Source organism: Talpa europaea (genome assembly GCF_964194135.1).
Source record: "Talpa europaea genome assembly, chromosome: 5".
Taxonomy (NCBI): domain Eukaryota; kingdom Metazoa; phylum Chordata; class Mammalia; order Eulipotyphla; family Talpidae; genus Talpa; species Talpa europaea.
Genome location: NC_140071.1, coordinates 141,004,391 through 141,019,815, shown reverse-complemented (window position 1 = coordinate 141,019,815; position 15,425 = coordinate 141,004,391). Strand labels below are relative to the sequence as shown.

At 71.3% G+C, this 15,425-nt stretch overlaps 1 protein-coding gene across 2 annotated transcripts; it reads right to left on the bottom strand.

Annotated features, from left to right (window-relative positions):
* Positions 1–495: 495 nt before the first annotated feature.
* NSG1 (neuronal vesicle trafficking associated 1) lies at positions 496–14,953 on the bottom strand (the record flags this gene model as incomplete). 2 transcript variants are annotated; one of them, XM_084233597.1, is made up of 4 exons in its annotated part: positions 496–696; positions 2,478–2,588; positions 11,916–12,032; positions 14,825–14,953. In XM_084233597.1, the coding sequence occupies 4 exons, from the start codon at positions 14,951–14,953 to the stop codon at positions 496–498; spliced, it is 558 nt and encodes a 185-aa protein (XP_084089723.1). The 2 variants fall into 2 exon arrangements, with proteins under 2 accessions (XP_084089723.1, XP_084089724.1); XM_084233598.1 differs by lacking the exon at positions 11,916–12,032.
* Between the last annotated feature and the right edge of the window lie 472 nt (positions 14,954–15,425).

The window sequence follows — 15,425 nt, the reverse complement described above, 5'->3', positions numbered from 1 at the left end:
GGGTGACGCGCACCTCCACCTGGGGTTCTCCTTCCTTGGCCACACCCCTCCCCAAAGGCGCCCTGGACGGAAGGCCGCGAGAGAGGAGCAGCCGGGGCTCGCGCGCTGTGGCTGTGGGCGAGGGCCGCAGCCGACACGGTGGTTTAAAAAAATCAATTTCACAAAGGCAGGATTTATCTGAAGTCCAAACCCTGTGCATGTCCAGTGTAAATTTATTTTTTGACAGCATCCAGTAACCCCAGCAGAGCAGCTAAATTAAGATCCCTCGACATGGAAAGTGGTGCCAGAGCTCGTTAAGCAATGCTGATGTGCACTGGCCTTGTGCCCGAGGCTGGTCTGCAGCGAGTGGTATTTGCAAAGCAGCATTAGCAAACAGAAGCAGTTGCACCATGAATGAGTAACCTCTAAATTATCAGTAATTATATTTAATGAAATGTCCCTCAGAGTCCCTTTGTTACCTTCACGTGACACATTCTAAGGTGCTCGCCCATCGCGCTATGCTGATTTCTCAGCGGCTTCGGTCTCCTGCTCCGACAGCTTCTCCTCTGACAGGACCGACATCCACGGCGACACGGAGCGGGTGATGCTCTGCTTGGCCAGGTTGTAGTGGTTTATGACCGTGTAGAACTTCTCCCGCGCGCTGGAGTCTTGCTCCGCGTAGTAGCTCTCCAGGCCCTCCGGGATGCACTGGGTGTTCTGCAAGACAGGAGGCCGCTGCTGCGCGGGGGCGGCGGGCGGCCGGCGGCCGGGGGGCGAGGGTGGCCAGCCAAGGCGGGCCTGGCTCCGCCCTCAGCACGCAGGCCCCGACAGCACCCCAGCAGGTTCCAGGCTCGCCCCACTATTCAAAACGGGAGCATCCTCTGACGCCCTTGTAAGCCGGAAAGGGCATCAGCCGAGCCGCAGCTGCTGCGCACGGGGAAAAATCTTTGCGCGTTCCCAGGTCACGTCCCAACATACCCTGCCCGCGGCTCCGAGTCTCGCGCAAGGCGAGAGCAGGGAGGCCGCTGAGCCCTGGCCAGTGCCCGGAGGCCCCCGCCAGGCTGCTGCCGCTTTCCGAGTCTGAGGCGAGAGCCTCCGATGAGGGAGGGAACAGCCCCAGGTCGCCTGCGAAGGTCCAGGGGGGGCTTTGAGAGGGGCCACCCCGCAGGCACTCTCCCAGGGGCCCTGCCGTCAGGCAGTGGGGAGAGAAAGGCCCCGGTGAGCTAGTTCTCGGGGGCCTGGGGGGAGAGGGGAGGAGAGGAGGGGAGACGATGCTGGAGGGGGCGGGCCGCGGTCCTGCCGGACTGTGACCTTGTGGCCAGACCCCAGCTGGGAGCCACTGCTCTCAAGGCCCTGGCCCTGAGGCCCTGGAGGCGGCGGGGGAGGGGCCGCCCACAGGGCTCATCAGGGTGACCTGCCCCCACCCCCGGAGCCGTCCCCAGCGGTGGTGGTGGGGACGCTGGGCCCGGGTTCCCCAGCTGGCCCTGTAGTTGGGTGAGGCTGCTGGGAACAAGCAGATGTGACAGGGCAGGTTCTGGGACAGCCCCTGGAGGACAGCTGCCTCCGTGGCCTCTTGTTGGGGGGGTGGGGGCGGAACCAAGGCCCAGGCCCGCGTGGGCTTGCAGGACAAACAGCCTCCAACTCCTGGTGGCCACCCTGCCCACCCGGTCACTAACCCACCCGAGGGCACCAGGGCCCTGCTCTGCTGAGGCAAGAGGCCCCTCTGCGACTGGGACGGGCCCTGGAAGGGTTTCACTCCCAATTCTCAGCCAGCCCCCAGGTGGTTCTGAGGCCGCACTGCCGGCCCGGGCGACCCCGCGGCCCTGGGGCCCTCTCAGCACAGCTGTGGAGGAGCCAGGGTGGGCGCTGGGCTACACCCAGGAGCCTCTGCCCCCCAGTGGGGAGCTGGCCTGCGAGGCTCGCCGTGGCCTCGGGCCCCTCCACTCCTTCCCCGGCAGCCAAGGGGGTGCCCTGCGGCTGCTCACACCCCACACTGGTGCTTCCTCCTCCTGACCTTGTCTTTGTACCTGGCCAGTGGCCAAGTGCCTTCCACACCTGCCATGGTGACAGGGCCCAGGAGGCCCGCTGCCCAGCTCTCCTGTCCCCGGGGAAGGCCCTTCAGTCCCCGCTGGGCAGGCGCTCCGCACACGCCCTCTGAGGCCCTTCCGGGGCATCTCACTGTATCCCCCCATCCCGTGACCCTCTCCTGGGCTGCGGAGCCGGCCCTGGAGCGCTGGGCAGCTCAGTGTCATGTGGGGTCACACTCTAGGCCCAGCCTCCCGTCGGCGTATCCTGGCTGGGGCCCGTGCTGTCCCTGGAAGCCGCCGAAAGGTGACCTCAACTCGAGCCAGGCCTGAACCACCATCCTGCCCCCCGGGCCAAGGCCAGGACAGAGGCCCCGCCAAAGCCACCCGAAAAAAAATGCCAGGGAGGCTCCATGAGGGTGGGCAGAGCCTTCTGGGCGGGGTGGAGGCCCGGGGCTGGGGGGGCTGCTTTACCTTGAGGACGAAGCCGTCGGGGCAGGCACGGTCATACTTGTACACCTTGTAGACGACCAGGAAGACCACGCAGGTGAGGAAGGCCAGGGCGAAGAGGACCAGCACGGAGACCTGCGGGCGGGGCGCGCGTCAGGGGCACACAAGACGGCGCCTGTGGTGCTGCAGGCTCCGGAAGGGGGCCCCGGGGTCCTGGGCACGAGGGGACAACGCTGGGCCCCGATTCATTTTTTCACATCCGCCCAGAGACGGTTCTTGAATGAGCGGTTTGGGGCGCCCCAGGCCCGGGTGGAGAGCCGGGGGAGGAGCTGAGCGCACGCTCGCTGGCCACGGAGCAGCTGCCCCCGCGGCCAGCGCCAGCCCTGGGCCCCGAGCAGGAAGGACCCACCCTCCGGGGCTCCCTCCAATCCGCGGCCACGGGGCGGCCCAAGGTGGTGACCAAGATCCCCCTCCCGCCAGCGGGCGCGCACCTCCGGGGAGGGGGAGGGCGGCACCGAGAGGCCCCCTGTCCAGCCGCCCTCTCCCCAGGGGAGGGCCCGTCAGACCCCCGGTGGACGGGGGCGCTGCACGTGCCCTGTGAGGCCCTTCCTCAGCGCCATCACCACCCTGGCCCTCTCCTGGGCTGCAGGGCTGGCACCCTGAGGACCAGACACTGTGGGGAGGAGGCAGGGAGCACCTCAGGGCTCTGGTCGGAAAGCCCGTCGGAGCAGGTGCCAGGATGGGCGAGGTCAGTGCAGGCCCCACAGCCGGGCTCTGGGGAATCCCAGCGCCCTCGCCACTACCCCCCAAATCTGCCTTGCCGGGGATCCAGCTGCCTGCTGGCAGCCCTGGGGGGCACGGGGCCGCCTCACCTGGGGTGGCCCGTTGGGCCCAGCGACCTTGACTGTAACTGGCCGCCTCCGCAGCCCCGCATGTTTCATCTTGGGTGCTTGGGTCTATCACCCTGTTAGACGACGCCTCACAAAAGGCGCAAAAACCAAGTTCAGCGGCAGTAAAGGGCCCCCCGCCAGGCTCAAGTGGGGTGTGTGCACGTGCTGCCCCCCAGGAGCGCAGGAGGGAAGCCACGTGGCCATGTCAACAGGCGCAGAAAAACCTCAAAAAGCCCAACATCCATGTACGACCCAAAAAAACACAAACTGGGCATAAAGGTTACGAGCTGACGCAGGAAAGGGGGGGCGCGGCCCCGGGTCACACCCACGGGGGATGCTGGGGGGCAGACGCGGCGCCTGCTCGCTCGCACCCCGCTGCAGGCCGCACGGCGGGGATCTGGCCAGCGTTACCAGCAACGCGGAGAAGACATCGCAGCGAGAAGGCAGGGGCAGGACCCCCCTTTTGAAGCCACGTTACCCGTAGAAGAGCATGAAGACCCCCCGCCCCCCAACAGAGTCAACTCGGGGACGTCGTCGGCGACAAGGTCAACACACCACAATCTGATTTGTTTCTAGACACAAACTCCGGGGAATTGAGGAAAATCCATTTACAGCTTCTCCAAAAGGATAAAGTGCAAAACGTGACAAGGAGGCGCGAGACCCGCGCGCCGGAGCGGCCGTGAGACCCAGGCAGTGCCCGGCCACGCCCGCGACCCGGCCGGCGCCCCGGAGCCACGGCGCGCGCGAGGAGGAGGAGGAAGCAGGAGGACCAGCGCCAAGGCCCGGCTAGTGCTTCCCAGAGCTCGGGCCGCCGGAGGCCCCGCGCCGCGAGCCCGACAGAGGCCGCGCTCCGGGCCGTGCTCCCTGCTGCGGGCCGGGCCGGGCGCCAGCCCCGGTGGCGGGGGGAGGGCGCGGCGGCAGGCGACAGGGGTGGGGGGGGACGGGGTGTGTCTGGCCCCGGCCCCCGCCTCCCACGTCACGCAAAACTGAACTCGAAACGCACCCGAGACGCCGCGGGAAGGCCCGCGCCCGCCGAGGGTCTGGGAGGAGCCCGAGGAGGGAAGGGGCGCCACGCGGCTCCCGGGCCGGCAAAGTCCACGCGGACCCGCGCGTGGGGCGGGACCCCCCCCCCACGGGAGCGCAGAGCAGGCGCGGCCCGGCCAGGGCGGCCTTCCAGGACCCGGGCCTCGCGCTGCTTCCGAGGCGGCGGCGTCGGAGCGGACGGGCGTCCGGGCAGGCGAGGGCAGGGACCGGGAGGGAACGCGGCCCGGAGGGGCCTCCAGAAGCCCAGGTCTTCCCGGCCAGCCGGCGGCCCCGCTTCTGGGCCTCACCCGGCGAATGGAGACACGGCACGCGGGAGCCCGCCCGCCGCGGGCACAGTGTCCACGCACAGCGGCCGCCGCGGGGGGGCGGGGGGCGGCCGGTGCTCACGACGCACGCGGAGCGGGACCTGAAAGGCAGGTGTTTCCCGTGTCCAGCGCCGCGGGTGCCCTCGAGGGCGGCGTGCCCGGCGAGGCCAGAGCAGGCAAAGGCCGCGCGGTCCCCCTTGTCTCCCCGCGGCAGGCCACGGCCGGGCGCCCGCCACAGGCGAGGGCGCGGGGGGCGCGGGGGTCCCGGGGGCAGAGGACCGGCGTCTGGGCTCCGGCTGCGGCCTGAGGCGGGCACCGGAGCGCGGACCTGAACTGTCTCGTCCTGAGCGAAAGGAGCCGAGGACCCCGTGACCACGTCCCGGGGGGCCCCTCGCCGTCCGCGGGAAGCCAGCGGCTCGCACCTGCAGCCCTGAGCCCCCGCGGGGCCCTGGAGCCTGAGCCGCGTCCGGGCAGGGGCCCCAGCTCGCTGGCCGGGCAGGGGCGCCACCCCTCGGGCATCCCCCCGGGGCCCGGGCCCTCCGGCGGCGTGAGCCGCGCCAGCTCGCCCAGCGGCGCCCCCTCCTAGTGCCAACGAGCGCCCCGGGTGAGCTGAGCCTCCCGCCACAGCGAGACAACTAAGAAGGCTCCAGAACAAAGTATGAAATCCCTTAGCCAGACACCCCACGTCCCCCAGGCCCCTGGGGTCTCTCAGGCTCGCTGCACACTGACACCCCCTCCTGCAAGCCGCTCCCGTCACCCGCGGCACCCGCGCTTGCCTTCTTTCCCAGAGGCGCCGCTGACAGCCCCACGGGTGCCGAGAGCCCAGGCTCCTGCCCGGGACGGGCCTGGCCCAGCCCTGCACCCGCAGGGGGCTCCCTCTCCCCACGCGGCGGACCCCTTCCCTGCCTCAGCAAGAAGCCCCCCGGGGGGTCCCAACTGTACCCCTTCCTCTACACATGGCGGGGGCCGAGCCAGTGAAGGGGCATCGGGAGAGGAGCGGCGGCTTTTCCCGAGCTCTGTACCCGGCGCGTGGCTCCCCAGGAAGGCAGCACGCTGGGCTCCAGGGCTGCAGGCCAGGCAGCCGGGCGGTGACCCCAGGGGTGCGATTTCTAGCGTGGCCCCGGGAATCGTCTCCCCACAGACGGAGCCGCTGAGGGTGGGGCTGCCTCCCACAGCCTGGCAGGGGAGCCGGCGCTGGGGGCGGCTGGGGCGCGAGCGCGGTGAGCAGGTGGGGGAGGAGGGGGGCCCGCGTCCAGCTGGCGGGAGCCCATCTGCCGCGTCCTCCCTGAGCAGCCCTCGGTGCCTGGGGCCAGCCCGGGCAGCCTGCGAGCAAGGGGAGCAGAACTCGGAGCGTGGACGGGTTGTCTGCGTTCTGGGTCCTCAAGCCAGTGGTGGCACGTGGGCAGGAGGCCCCGTCTGGCAGTGCCCACCGCCAGGCCTGTGCCCCCAGCCAGGGGCGGCAGGCCCGGGAGCCCCGCGACCAGGAGGTGGCCAGAGGTCAGGGGTAAGCTGCCCCGCGCCCGTGTGGTGCCCAAAGAGCACAGGGACGCCGAGATCTTCCTCAAAGACGTGGGGAGACCACGCGCCGCCCCGATGCTCAGCGAAGGCGCGAGAGCACCTGTGCCCCGTGCCGCGGCCTCCCCGCCTGCAGGAGCAGCCAGGGAGCCCCGACGCGCCGCCCGCACCTGCCGCGGGACACCGACGGCCACCCGGCGGGCGGAGGGACGTCCTGCTCGTGGATGGGCTGGACGAGTCGCCGCTGAGAATGGGACACCCCCAAACGGACCGCAGGCCCCGTGCGATCCCTACTAAAACCCCAAGGGCCTCTTTTGCAGAAATGGAAACTCCGGCGGCCCCCAGCGGCAGCGACCCTGGACACGAGCTGGAGTCGGGGGGGGGGGGGGCCCCGCCTTCCAATTCCGGATCTGACCGCGGCCGATGGGCCGCCACGCCCGCAGGGAACAGCGCGGGAGGGGCCGAGGCCGCGGGGTGGCGGGAGCAGCCTCCCGCCAGGGGTGCCGGGGAAGCTGGACGGGCAGGCGCCGAGGGGTGACGCGGACCTTGGGCTCACGCCGCCTGCAGCGATGGCTGAGGACGGGCCGAGACGGGACACGAAGGCCGGAGCTGGAGAGCGCGGGGGCCAGACCCGCCCGCCTGTGCGCCCCGCGGCCCGGGCAGGCGGCAGCGCAGCCACCCGAGGACACGGGAAAGCGGCGCCTCCCCAGGACTCCAAACCGCTGTGCGCCCAGGGGGCCGGCGAGCAGGTGAGGACAGCCCGCGCCGGGGGCCGTCGGGGTGGGCCTCGCTTCTGGAATAGACGGGGGTAGACGGGGATAGACGGGGATAGATGGGGATAGATGGGGCATCGATGGGGAATTGATGGGGATAGACGGGGATAGATGGGGCATCGATGGGGATAGATGGGAATTGATGGGGCATCGATGGGGAAGGCCTACAGCCCAGGAGCGAGAAGACAACCCAATGAGAAGCCGGAGGAGCCGGGGCGCACAGCCCAGGAGACGCGCCACCGCGGCCCGCTGGCCGGGAAGGGCCTCGTCCCTGGCTTCGGGGAACGCAGGCCGCAGCCCCAGGCCGCGGAGGCCCCGGCCCACAGCAAGGACACACGCGGGGAGGCCGCGGAGACCCCTGCTGGGGGGAGCGCGCAGCGGCCGGGGGACAGGGCGGCTCGCGCCTCAACACGGGAAGCACGGAGCACGCCCCCAGACCAGCAGGCGCCCCCCAGAAGCGGGCACGGGACTGCTCGCCCTTGCCAGGAGGGGAGCAAGCCAAGGCCCGGCGGCGGACGGACGGACACGCGAGGGCAGAGTATCCAGCCGGAGACGGGGGTGTGCGGCGGCGCCCGGCGGCGCCTGGTCAAGTGGGGGAGCCAGCGGCCGCCCTGGGGTGTGGCTCCCGGGAACCACCCCGGCAGGGAGCCCCAGAGGCAGAAAGCAGATTCCTGGTTGCCTGGGGGGAGGAACGGGGCCACGGGGAGCAACGGCTAGTAGGCCTGGGGTCTCCTTTTGGGGTAACGGAAAGGACGAGGCGGCGGTGCTGCTCGGGCAGCCCCGTCCGCGTGTAAACGTCTCTACATCGGACACTAAAATGACCAGTCTCGCAGGCAGTGCGTCTCGCTCCGCTTACAAACATGGGCCAGAGGTGGCGGGGGGCCGGGGTGACCCCGACTGTTTCCGGGGTCCCGATGAGATGGCGAGTCCCAGGCGGAGGGAAGAAGCGCTGAGGAGCGCCGCCGGGAAAGAACAGCCCAGAATGACAGCAAATAGGAGTATTGGGGTGAACGTCGTAAGGCGTTTGTAAGGGGGGTACCTCGTGTCTTAGAGGCTCAGGCTGTCCCAGCTGAGGGTGTCCATCCCCAGCCCAAATCACAGCATCCACGGCCCCCCGTCTAGGGACACGACTGACCAGGCTCAGCCCACACACCCATCCCCGAAGTGGCCGCCCTGCGGTGGGAATTAGCCGTCACCCCATTTTACAGACAGGGGAATCGGGGGGCACTGTGATGTGCTGTGCTCCCGCCTGTGCTTTGCCGGGAGCCTCCTCTCTGGCTGGGCCTCCTGGGGGTCACACTTGGGGGCAGGACCCGGGTGACTGCCCAGGGAGGGGCTCCGGTCAGCAGCCAGTGCAGAACGCGACTCAGTGGACTTTGGGGTGTCGGGTGGAAATGGATCGGAGCCCGACTTCAGCCTCTGAGTCACTGGGTGACCTTGAGCTCGTCCCTTACCTCTCTGCCCCCGACCCCCACCCCCACTGGCAGAGGTGAGGGCAGGCGAGCCCGGGCGGGGAGAGAGGGGGCGAGCCTTTCTGCGAGTCCCGCGGGCAGGAAACAGAGTCCGGGAAATAAGGGGAACCCGGCGTCTCCGGCGCTGCAGCCTCAACGTTCTCAGCAACCCGCACCAGGGCGCGCGACACCCCCGTGACGCACCCGCTGCCGGCGGGGCTCTGGCTGAAGCCCACTGCCGCGGCGGCCACGAGCCCGGGTCTCCGCGGCCTCGGGGGGCGGAGGCGGCCCCCCCAGACGCGCAGCTGAAGGTCGCTGGGAGTCCAGCAGCAGCACCCCGTGGGGACCGCCCCGCGCAACGCCACGGAGACGTGTGGCGGCTCATGAATATTCCACGGCTGCACCTCGGGACGCCGGGGGTTGGGGGGTTGCCGGAGAGCGTGGAGGACGGGCGGGCTCAAGGTCACGGAGGAGACACGGTGCCACCGCACAAGCCTTTGCCACGGCCCCCCCATGGGCTGCCAGCACCGGGGCGGGGCCTCCCTGCAGCGCTGCGCAAGGCTGACCTTGGCGTCTCCTGAAGCCCCCAGCGCTGCACGGCGCCAGGGGAGGGGGGTGGAGCCCCAACCCCTCAACACGCACACACAGGCCCTGGGGACCAGCTCCGGCCAGCAGAGCCCCCGCCCCCCGCCCCCCGCATCACCCAAGCGCCCTTCAAGAGTGTTCAGGGGGTTCGCGGGAGAAGCCTCTGGGGCGGACTCCGGCTCCGAAACCCCGCTCTCCCCCTGGCTCGCTCTCCGCAGGCGCCAGCTCCCGGGAAGGCGGGAGGCGCGGCCCCGCCCGGGGTGATTCATCCCGCAGCCCCAGGGCGGCGGGTCGCGGTTACCTAGCAACCCGCCTGGCAACCCGGTAGCCCAGAGAGGCATCCCGGGTGACAGTCCTAAGGCCACAGCTGGAAGACGGTCAGGCCGGCGGAGGCCATGGGCACCCAGGAGGGAGCGGGCAGGCAGCTCCCCGGAGCCGCAGGCTCAGAGGTGCAGCCACAGCTGGAGGGCACAGTCGCGCCGCAGAGGACCGGGGAGCAGGCCGGTCCCCCCCAGGGAAGCCGCCCGGGCCAGCAGGCCCAGGAGACAGCGGTTCTCCCCACACCGCGGCCGTGCCCGAGCCCCGCACGCCAGCCCCCTCCCGGCCGGGTGACCGTGCCGCCCAAGGACAGCCTCTCCCCGCTGCTGCCCTGCTTAAGAGCGCCCCGCACCCCACCAGCCGCCGCCTTGCCGGTGCACCGGAGACGCCCACAGTGGGACCAGGGCAGAGGCTGAGAGAACGTTCCAGAAGGGTGGGCACCTGTCACACTCCCGAAGGCTGCAGCCCTGGGAGCCCACTCTGACCTTGGGCGAGGACACGCCCCGCCCCCCCAGCAAAGGGCGGCAAAGCCCCGCGTCGGGGCCACTGGACAACGGTCACTGCACGCGTGGCCAGGGTGCCCCTCGGGGGTCGGAGGCAGGTGGCCAGGGGACAGGGAAGGACGGTGCTGGAGGCGGCCCTGTTGGGCCCCGCCCCAGGACCCCTGCTCACCAGACCGTTGGGGCAGAGGTGGGGCGGCCACAGCAGGAGGCCCCGGGCCCGCTCAGCTCCTGCTCTCCTGTCCCTGACCGTGACCTTGGGCAGGTCACCTGCCCCACAGGGTGAGAACGAGGGGTGAACACCTGTCAAGGGCGGGGCTCACACCCACCGGGGCCCCGGGACAGGCCCTAGGGAGCGGGTGAGGGTCCCAGGTAGACCCTGGAGTCTCCCCAAATCCCCAGTCATTCTCGGCTGAGGCCTCCAGGCTGCCCCCGGTCGTGGAGCCGCTACTGCGCGTGCCCTTGGTGCAGCGGGAGAAGGGCCAGCGGTGCCCAGGTGAGCCAACGCGGACACGGGCCGGCCCCTCGGCCGCGGGGAAGGCGGGCGACCGGTCCTGGGCTGCTCGTGCAGGCAGGCGGAGCGCCGGGCGGCAGGCACCGGGAAGGCCTTCCACTCGGCACACGGTCCCACAGCGCCAGGGGCCGGGGCTGGGCACCCCCGTGAGCTTGTGCTCCAGGAGAAGCCCGTGGCCTCAGGGGTCACCGCCAAGGGCAAGGCTGCCAGCTTCCAGCTCTCTGCCTCAGTTTCCCCTCAACTGTAAAATAACAGTGCGTATCTCCTGGGGTTTCTGGGAGGATTGAAAGCAGCTCAACAAGCCCAACCCTTGCTCTAGCTCCTGGGCATACCGGGCAACTGCTCGAAGCTGTTACTGCCTCCTTAAAGAGGGCAGTGGGAAGCCAGGGGGTCAATCCCAGGAGGCTGCATGGAGGAGGTGACACTGACACTAGAGGAGATGGAAGGGGAATGGGAGCTGGAAGGCGGTGCCCGTAGGGAGATGTGGGTGCCAGGATGTAGGGGGAAGTGCGCTGGTCTCCAGGCAGAGCTGGGGGTGGGGGGAGTCCCCCTGGGACCCAAGCATCTCATGTCCCGACACCCTTCCAGAAAGCACCGGGCAGGCCTACAGCTGACGCAGGAGGCTGACGTGACGGGCTCTGGGTGAGCACCTTTGAGCACCAACTGCATACATCACCTTCTTACAGCCCAGGACGCGGAGGCTGACCCGAGGCGGGGCGGTGCCCAGAGGCCTGGGTTCTGAGCAACCGGAGCCAGGTAACCGCACCCAGCGACGCCCAGCCGTGGCTGCCAGGCCCTGGCAGCCCGCGTGCGTCACCAGTGCCCAGGCCAGGGACCTGGGGACCCGCATGCCATGAGCGTGCAAGAAGGATGCCGCGGCGGGGACACAGCCGGCACTCGAGGGACTGTGCAGGCGAGTCCCGCCCCCGCACCTGCTCCACGGAGGCCCCGGGGCCGCGGCGCTGGGCGAGGCGGAGGTCGCACGGGGAGCAGAAACCAGCCGCGCAGCTCCCGGAAGCCACCGGCCAGCCCAGCCGTGGGCATGACCACCTGACATGGAGGCCTCTGCTGCCTGACCATGTGGTGAGGGCAGCTGCTGGGCACACCCCAGGCCGGACGCGCCCGGGCCCACCTGCCTGCCGCGCGGAGCCACAGACGGGCCTCTGTGCTACTCCCAGGCCAGGCCGGCTGTGGGGTGGGCCCCGGGGGGGCCTGAGCTCAGACACGGCCCCGGGTCCTGGCCCTGCCACGTGCAACTGTGCCTCAACTTCCCCATCTGCAAACCAGGGCTCCCTGATGGCACCGGCCCCCAGAGAGGGCACCCAGACAAGGCGTGCCCGCGGCAGCACAAGCCCCAGCCCTGCGCCATGTCTGGCCCTTCCCGGAACCGCCGGCGCGCGTGTGGCCGCTGTCAGCGGGGCGGGTTTCCGTGACTGAAACGGAGCCTGGGAAGAGGGAGGCGAGGAAGGAGGGGGTGCCTTTGCACGGCAGCTTTTGGCCCGGATGAGCAGGTCCCCCGGCCGGTCCCCCACGGGGTCCCTCAGCTGCCCCCACCCCGGAGACTCACCTTGAACCGCTCTGTGACGCCCTCGCTGATGCTGACGGTGAACTCCGCAATCTTGGGGGGCCGCGCCCTGCCCTTCTTGCGATCAGGCTCATACTCGGTCTTGGTTTTCACAACCACCTTGCCCAGGAAACAGGAGCCACAGTCAGCAGTGGAGCCGGGGCCTTCAGCACGTCTGCCCAAACGGGTGCGGGGGGACCCTCGTGCCCCAAGACAGCATCCCCCCAGGATACTGGGAGTCTCTGCGCCCGGACGTGCAGAGAAGGCACCCTTCATGACCCTGTGGCACCAGGGTGGGGGGCAGCTGCTCACGGCGGGCACAGGAGCCAAGCACTGGCCAGGCCACCAAGAGGGGGAGGGTCTGCAGGGCGCCCCACTCCCGCCCAGGGAGGGGAGGGGGCACCGGGTTTTTGGTGGGCTCTTGGACACCCCAGGGACAGGACGAGAACATCTGAGTCACTGGCTCCCTCTAGACAGAAGGCGCGTCTTCAGCAAGTGTCTCTGGCCCGACCCCACCCCACCCCACCCGCCTCTTCTCCCCCGGCCCCACCCCCAAAGGGTCTTCCTGCTCCTGGCACCTGGTGCTGTAAGGCAGGAGACCTGCCCCGCCTCTGCCCCAACCCCTTTCCCTGCGTCTCCCCTCTGCCATCAGCCGAACCCAGCTTGCACCTCAGTCTCCCTCACAGCCCCCTCCTCGCCCTCACTGCCTGCCCGGAACCAGGTGCTGCAGCTGGGGGTGTTTAGGGCAGAGTCTCGGGGTGACAAGTGTCAAGCGCCCAACCCAGAGCAGGGGCCACCAACAGGGGCTGCTGGGCCGGAGAGAACCAGCCGCCCAGGGGCCCAGAGCCTGGCGAGATGCCGCCGTCCCTGGTGGTGGGCCCGGCGAGGAGCCGGCAGCTGGGGCGGGGGCTGCCAGGTGCTGCCGGAGAAGCACCCCAAGGCCAACCTCACAGCCCCACGCTCAGTAGCTTCTGCTCAGTCCCGTCCCCGCCGGGGGCTGTGCCTTGCGTGCCAGCCTGGTGCCCAGCTAGAGCCGCCCACCCGCCCGCCTCGCGTCCCCCAGGCCAACCACACCCGACTAGCTCGACCCGGAGCTCACACCTGGCCCCCGGAACCTCGGGTCCACCTGCGGGGACGAGGCCCTGCTGGTCTGGCTGCTGTGCGGGGCCGGGAACCGGGGGCTGCCGCCCGGATCCAATCCCCACGCGCTGCTGACGCCGGCCGCGCCAGGCCCTTGGGCGGGAAAGCCCAGCGGCCAGCTCCCGGCACCCCCCGCCTGCCCTGCACCCCTCGCCCGCCCTGCCCCTCCGGGGGTGCTCCTCAGAGGAGCTCCGGTTAGGAGACTCACTCTCGCCCCAGCTGTCGGCCGTGGGGTCCAGAGCTGGGGCTCTCCGCAGGGGCAGGGCCCAGCTGCTTTCTGGGGGGGCACGGCCTGCAGCTCATCGCCCTCGCACATCCCGTAAACACTTTGAGACTCAGCTTCCTCATCTGGGATCTGGGAAATCTTTAGCCCAACCCCAGCAGCTGGGGTCCCCACCTTCCTGCCCCCCTTTGTCTGAACACACCACGGCCGGGACCCTCCCCAGCAGAGCTGCGGGGCTGCTGCTGGCCAGGCCCGAGACCTGCCGGAGCCCCCTGGAACGAGGGTGTGGCCAGCCGGGTGCCAGACGGTTCTGGAAGGAGACAGGCTGTGGGGGGAAGGAGGCTCGGCCCAGGGGAGGGAATCACCTGACAGAGGTGGCATCTCCGACGCCCTGTTCCTGCCACAAGCGCGGTGTCGTGGGAGGGCGGGGACGCGCCAGGCTGTGCTAGTGGGGTGTCCGCCGCCTGGCAGGGTCGCTGACAGGGACGGAGGCCCCGGCCCTGCCTCCCCAGCGCCTCTCCAGGCCGCCCCGGGGCCCCGCGGCCAGGTGCGCAGGTGCCGCCAATGAGCCTCTCCCTGAGCAGATGCACCTGCCGCCCCGCCCCGCCCGCCCCCCGGGGCGCACACAGGGATGGGGGGGGCGGAGCGGCCTCCCCTCCACCGTGGTGAAGGAACCCTCCAGAAGGAGGGGGGCGGTCAGCGCTGGCCCCCCCCTGGCCTGGTCAGCGACCCCGGGACGCCCAGGTCCTGAGTGACGCGCTCTGGGGCGCAGGGGGCGCGGGGAAGGGGCCGCGGGCGGGTCCGGCCAGTGGGTCGCGGGCTTTCGCCACACGGTTCTCCCGCCCGCGGGTGCCGGGGGAGGGGTGCCGGGGTGCCGGGGGTGCCTGCTAGAGCCAGCTCGGAACGCGCTCCGGAGGGGAGGGAGCCCGGGGCACAGCAGGCTCCGCCCTCGGCCGGTGCGCAAGGCCGCGGGCACCTGGGGAGGACGCGGCGGTCCCCCGGCACCCCGACCCGGCACCCCGACCCGGGCCACGCGCTGCAAGCTTCACAGAGCAACAAAGCGGGGGGGGGGGGCGCGGGGCGCGTCCTGCGGCACCCCCGGCGGGCGGGGGGCGGCGGGGCCGGCGCTCACCCCACTGGCCCCGGGAGAGGCCGCCGGGGAGGATCCGGCCGAGGCCCCACCTGGGAGGGCCCGGAGTGGGGGGGGCGCCCCCAGACCCGGTGCCACGGGGCAAGGAGCGGGGCGGCTGCGGAGCCCGGGACCTGTCTCGGACAAGACGCCCCAAAATGCCCGGGCTCCCCCAGCGCGCCCCATTGTCTGCGAGCAGCGGGGGCCTCCGCCGCGGCCCCGGAATCCGGCCTCCCCCAGTCCCGGCCCCCCAAGCCCGCGCGCCCCGGCCCCCATCGACCCAACCCCCCCCCCGCCGCGGTCCCCCCCCCGCGCGCCCCCCCCCCCGCCCCGGCCCCCGCGCGCGCCGCGCCTTTCTTTTGTTGCGGCCGCCGCCCGGGATTCGGGGTGCGCGCCCGGCCGCGGGGTGCGGGCCCTCACCTTGTCCGGGGGCGGGAACTGCAGCTGGCTGACATCGAGGGGCGTCATGAGCGGGATGGTGTCGAAGCCGTCCTCCAGCAGCGGCTGCTTCGCGCCCTTCTCCGCGAAATTGTTCCCCAACTTCACCATCGTTCCGGGGACCGAGGCTGCCGCCTGCGGGGGGCGCGCGGTCACGGGGCGCTCGCGCCGCACAAAGCGCCGGGCCGGGGCGCCCGCGGCGGGGAGGGGGCGCCGCCCGGCCCCCCGCCTGCGCGCCGCCCGCGCCCGCGGCCCCCGACCCGCCCGTCGCCCCCCGCCCCCGCCCCCCGCCCCCCGCGGGAAGAAGGGGCGCCGGGCGCACTCACCCCACCGGCTCCGCAGCTCTGACTCCGGCGCTGGAGCTCGCGGCGGCTCCCGTGCGCGCAGCAATGGCGGAGGCGGCGCCGGCGAGGGGCTCCTCCCGCTCCTCCCGCTCCTCCCGCTCCTCCCGCTCCTCCCGCTCCTCCCGCCCGCTCCTCGCGCTCCTCCCCCCGCTCCGCCGCCCCCCTCCTGCCGCCCGCCCCCCTTCCCCGCCCCCCCGCCCCCCCTCCCGCCGCTCCCGGGCGCGCCGTGCGCAGGGGCT